The following is a 5,440-nucleotide window of genomic DNA, read 5'->3' as shown; positions in this document are numbered from 1 at the left end:
CAAACCTATAACCCCTAACCCCCAACCCCCAACCCCCAAACCCCAAATCCCAAACCCCAATACCCCTAACCACATGCCTCAAACCCCTAAACCCTAAACCCTAAACGTTCTAAGGTTATTGCAACAGTACTTTGTATTACCCTAAGAAAAAGTTGTTTTTATTCTTTCCCGCTTCTGCCATATATATAATCACTTAAAGTTGCAACTCTTAGCAACTTGCTAGCCATCTTCAAGCAGAATTGGAAATGGCCAATAGGATCCATTAACTCTTTTAAAAAAAAAAAAAAAAAAAAAAAAAAAAAAAACTTCCGATAAGGGGATTCAAACTCTATATCTATCTTAACAATGCCTCCAAACTTATTAAATTAATTAAAACCCCTAGAAGTCAATATTGTGAAGGTTCAATTATGAAAATCTCTACTCTTTGACTTGTCACGGCATCTGTTGCTCTCAATCCGCCATGTTCCTTCCTTATATATGTTTGCTGGCTAACGATAATCCTGACTATTATCAAGGTTAGTTTTCATAGCAAAACAAAATTGATTAAAGCACTTTTGTTTTGCTCTGTTTGTTTTCTTCATCTTATATTCTATAGTAACTATTTTTTTGGTTTATGTGCAATTGGATTGCTCGTGCGGTGTAGAAAACATACTAAGGAATCAAGGAAACTATGGCTTATGGCTAAGACTTGCAACTTTCCCACACAAGTTCTACTACTATACTGTACCCCAATATTTATTCTAATTCTTATTAATAAATCAAATAGCAAAGTCAATTGGTATCCTTGAACTGGTGAATTTTACTAGTACGATGATTCATTTTGCTTCATTAGTTAGTAAAACAACACAAGTAAAGAACTTGAGCAGTTATGGTTTCATTTTGCTTCATTAGTTAGTAAAACAACACAAGTAAAGAACTTGAGCAATTATGGTTCCACAAATCTATCGCCCCCTGTTCGGTTCCCTAATTCTGACCGAAATGTTTTAGTCCAAGCGGTGGACCAAATTCAACGTCGTGTTTGGTAATTGCCAAAGTGCAAACTTTATTCCTATCCAACTCAAAATTACCCCCCTCCATTTCTAACTTTTCAAACCATTTTTTAACAATATAAATATACTCATTCTTTCTGCTCCGCACACCTCTTAAAACACAAATTTAGATTTTATTTATTGTTCGATTTACGCTTTAAATGCAAATTCAAACGCCGGTTCATATTGCAATTTGAACTGCACAGTTCAATTTTTCCAGTTCAAACAAAAAAAGTTTAAATCAACACACTTTAAACTAGCAAACCAAAATGGGACTAATTACTTTAAAGCAAGAAGAAAATTGGAGATTGTAACCCTAAACCCACCTATTTAGTTTGCATCCTCTTATTCTGCCTTTCTCAAGTTAAAGTTAAAGGGAGAAACTGAGTGCAAAAATCTTATAATACTTGAGAAATAACATAAATCTTTATGCTCACTTGGAGGAAGCGCAGTCATCAAAGGCTTGTTCTTTTGAGTGAAAAACTCAAAAAAAGACAACTCGAGTTACAACTTTATTCGAGTTCATGTTCTTTTAAATTAAACTCGAGTTTAAACTCGAGTTCAAACTCGAGTTTAGGACTAAAACTCGTGTTCAAGTTTTCCCTTCAACTCGAGTTCAGAAACTTAAACTCAAATTAATGAACAGTATTTTTTCTATTCTTAAAAATACTATAATTTTTTCGTTTTAATTCTGATTGAGATAATTTTTTTTCTATGCGTTAATAACAAAAAGACGAATAAAACCCGATTCATATACCCTATTAAAATTTTTCATCAACATTGAGTTTTATTAAAATACTATCTAAATACAAATTCAAGTTTTGACTCACTCAAAGACAAACTCAAAAAGATTTTTATCTCAAATCATAACTCAAATGTATACAACCAAATACAAACTCAAGTTATAAGTTCAACTCAAATTATAACTCAAATTCAACTCAAGAATTATACTCAAGTTAAACTCTAAAAGAACAAGCCCCAAGATTTTCCCTTTTTCCGAATCAGGTTTTTAAAGAAAACAGATTTTCCATATAATTTCTTAAGTAGGGTGTAAAGCTTATAACATCAACACCATTCATCTCGACAAATGCAAATATAATTTTTGAGTATTCTTTCTTGCATCCCACACAAATAAAAATTTCCATAATTCAACAGAAAAACATCCTTTCTAATATCACAAGTTCATCAGTCAAAGCCTCTAGAGATGCGACTACTATGATCGAAGAGGCCCATCACACTGAATTTAGCAGTCTTAACAGTCTAGATCAGGAGCTTCTCAATGGCATCCTGCATTTTATAGTAAAGCATCTTAGAATTAAGACAAGAATACCACAAAAGTGGCAACATAAGATAAAATTCGCCTACAGGAAATACTGGAAAGGCCAAATTGAAATTTACCTTAAGTTGATGTATTTGAGACTTCAATTGGCTTCCCTCATTAGTTGTCACAGAACAGGCAATGACAGGTCTCGTGACACCACATGCTCTGCCAAGCGCTTGCTTGGACGGGACAAAAACGTACGGAACATTCTAGAAAGTTCCACAAAATCAGTGATTGGTGCAAACAACTATCATATGCACAGTTTTTATATAACTAAAAAAAACCAGTTTCAACAATCAATAGCATGTACTCAAAAACATTGAACAGCAACAGATCAAAAGAATAAAATCACATTTCAAAATGTTAGACAACCATAAGTCTAGAAAGCCAAGTTAACCTAACCCAATTTCATTACACAACTTGTTTATAAAGTTAACTTCATATCAGGCTTCTTGTAGCTCTGGTTGTTAAGTTGACACTAAAAACTAGTCATAACATGAAATCAGATTTCACTTAAAAGATATTAACCAAAAATAGGCATAAGAAGATTTACCTTGTCCTCAGCCAACAGGGGAAGATGTAGAAGGATCTCAAGAGGCTCAGTGTCCGCCGCCATCACAACGAACTCCGAGATACCCCTATTCAGAGTCTTTGTCGCTGAAATCCAAACAAAAAAAAGAAAGAGAAAATGATCCCCAAAAAATAAATTAACAACAAAAAGAAAAAAAAAAGGATAATCAATAAGAACAAGAAAGTGTGAATCGGAAAAAATATGAGTTAAAAATCGAACCTTCATTGGCTCCTTTCTTGAGCTGCTTGTAATTAGCGGCTTGTTGGACAAGGTCGAGAATGGTTATCGTGAGCTGCGCATCGGCCAGAGGATACGCCTTAGGATTAACTTCCTCTCCTGGCTGCGAAAACAAAACGGGAAAGCAAAAATGAAACAATCAAATCGAGAATTTTCTCGGGTGATAGAAAAAGAGCGAGAAAGTGTGGGAAAGTGAGAGAGTACCATTGTTGGCGTGACGGCGTCAAAGAAGGATTGGAGAAGCGAGGCTAGAAAAATCAAGATCACTAACGGTTTGCAAAGCCAAAAAGTTGCAGTTAGCCAAAAAAAAAAAAAATGGCTTGCTAAACAATCAAAAAAATCAAAATCATTAGTCGTTTCCAAAGCTAAAATGTTGCATATATGAACAAAAAAGAGTTTGCAGACTATCAAAATATCAAGATTATTAATCAATTGCAAAGCTAGAAGTTGAGCCCCCGCCCCCCCGAATCCAGCAGCTTAAAGAACGAGATTTTCATGAAGTAAGATGTTTGACGACAATAGTAATACCCGCAGTCAGATTGAAGCTTAAAGAAACGAGATTTTCATGAAGTAAGATGTTTTACGACAATAGTAATACCCGCAGTCAGATTGAAGCTTAAAGAAACGAGATTTTCATGAAGTAAGATGTTTGACGACATAGCAACAATAATAGCATGAACCCTAGAATCGTTCCACTCCATCGAAATGTGTGCTCTACTTCATTCACTCTTCCTACTGACACTCACAATTCAAAGACCGAATAATCTACTCTAATGTAATCTAACAAAAACAAAATTGAAATCCTAAAAACTCTAAACGTGATAATATCAATTACAGGATGAAAGAAAGAAAAGACGGATTTCGAGAGATTTTACCTTGGATCGATTATTGTTGGTGAAGGCTGCAGAGAGCGAGAGAGAGAGAGGGAGAAGAAGAAGCGGCGCAATGGAAAGAGAAGGGATTTTTACAACAAGTAACCTCCAAATAGTTCCCTTATAAAATCTATTTCTTTTCCATTTTTCTTTATTTCCTTTCTCGTCAAAAAGACCAAAAACCCCTTATTTTAGAAATTAGAGTCTCGTTCACTTCGCGGATTCAAATTTTCAATTCGAATTGAAATGTAATATTTTTTTGAGAGTTTTTACTGTAGCATAAAAAATTAAATGTGACATTTTCTGATAACTTTTACTGTAAAAACCTAAAACTGAAAACTCAAATCGGTGAAATAAACGAAGCCCAAAACCATCCAATTTATTCGTACTCAGCAATCTGAGAAAAAATAAATAAATAAACAAAACAAAAAATGACGACAAAATCTTCCCTTACTCCTTCCTCACAACATACAAGCCGCCGCCACTCCCACTCTCGAAACCGGAAGAAGTGTCGAAGTATAAAATTATTATTAGTCTATTTTTTAATAATTTAAGTTTTTAAGATGAATTAATAAATTAATATAGTATTAAAATAGGAGCTTTTAAATTTAAATTTTTATAATTACATTTTTTATTTTCATTTAAAATTATCATAATGTGTTAGATTTTTAATATATCTTAAATTTAAATATTTATATATTGAGCTTTTTAATTAATATATTCACACGATTATATATTATTCAGTCCCCACGTGAAAGAGAGTATTAACGTATAAAATTATTGTTGGTCAATTTCTTAATAATTTAAACTTTTAAGATGAATTGATAAACTACCGTTGTCGAGCCCCCCGCCCACCTGCCCCCATCTCCGACGAGCCGTGCCGCTCTCTCCTCTCTCTCCAACCAAGACGTTTCCAACCACCCGCCCCCCAATCTCCCTTCTCTTCTCATCCAACCGAGAGCCACCGCCCCTCCTTTCTGACCACCCTTCTTTCCCCTTCCGACCAAGCCGCCAGCCCCTCCTCTCACTCCGAAATATTCAATTACGGGGCTTGAGAGGTCAGATTCATCGTGCGATTCTGTTGACTTTTACTTTTACACACACAGAATATTGTGTGTGTGTCTATATATACATATATGTGTATATATATATATATATATATCTATTTGGTGTGTGGTTCACTGCATTTAGGAGCTAACTTATTAGTTGTTCGTTGGTTTCTTTTCCCTGTGTTGCAGAAACATTCTTTATGCTTCTTACTTAATGCCAACATCTAGTATTTTTATAATTAAATTAGACGAGAAATAGTTGGCTTTTTTATGTGGTGATTGATTATCTTAATACTGTGACAATGTCATGCTAGTTGAAAGTATCAAATTTGTAGTGGTTTGTTGAAAGTATCAAAATGCTA

General features: G+C 34.2%; 1 protein-coding gene across 2 annotated transcripts; it reads right to left on the bottom strand.

The window, feature by feature from the left end:
• Nucleotides 1-2,074: 2,074 nt before the first annotated feature.
• On the bottom strand, nucleotides 2,075-4,120 carry LOC21403628 (NHP2-like protein 1). Of its 2 annotated transcripts, XM_024161998.1 has the most exons (6): nucleotides 4,033-4,120; nucleotides 3,362-3,423; nucleotides 3,140-3,260; nucleotides 2,903-3,006; nucleotides 2,427-2,558; nucleotides 2,075-2,315 (listed from the first exon to the last, which is right to left on the bottom strand). In XM_024161998.1, exons 2-6 carry the CDS (start codon nucleotides 3,362-3,364, stop codon nucleotides 2,289-2,291), a joined length of 387 nt encoding a protein of 128 aa, XP_024017766.1. In that variant the 5' UTR covers nucleotides 3,365-3,423; nucleotides 4,033-4,120; the 3' UTR covers nucleotides 2,075-2,288. The 2 variants fall into 2 exon arrangements, with proteins under 2 accessions (XP_024017766.1, XP_024017765.1); XM_024161997.1 differs by having other exon boundaries at nucleotides 2,075-2,558.
• Nucleotides 4,121-5,440: the final 1,320 nt, after the last annotated feature.

Source organism: Morus notabilis, unplaced genomic scaffold, assembly GCF_000414095.1.
Source record: "Morus notabilis unplaced genomic scaffold, ASM41409v2 Scaffold698, whole genome shotgun sequence".
Classification (NCBI taxonomy): Eukaryota; Viridiplantae; Streptophyta; class Magnoliopsida; order Rosales; family Moraceae; genus Morus; species Morus notabilis.
The sequence above is the reverse complement of the archived record's forward strand: the minus strand, read 5'-3'. Positions and strand labels throughout refer to the sequence as shown.

Bases quoted from the DNA above. Each gene is read 5' to 3' on its own strand.
- LOC21403628 (XM_024161997.1), bottom strand. The intron at 3,007-3,139 runs GTTCGATTTTTA...TTTGGATTTCAG, and splicing joins CAAGAAAGGAGCCAATGAAG to CGACAAAGACTCTGAATAGG. The intron at 2,559-2,902 runs GTAAATCTTCTT...GGAACTTTCTAG, and splicing joins CCCTGTTGGCTGAGGACAAG to AATGTTCCGTACGTTTTTGT.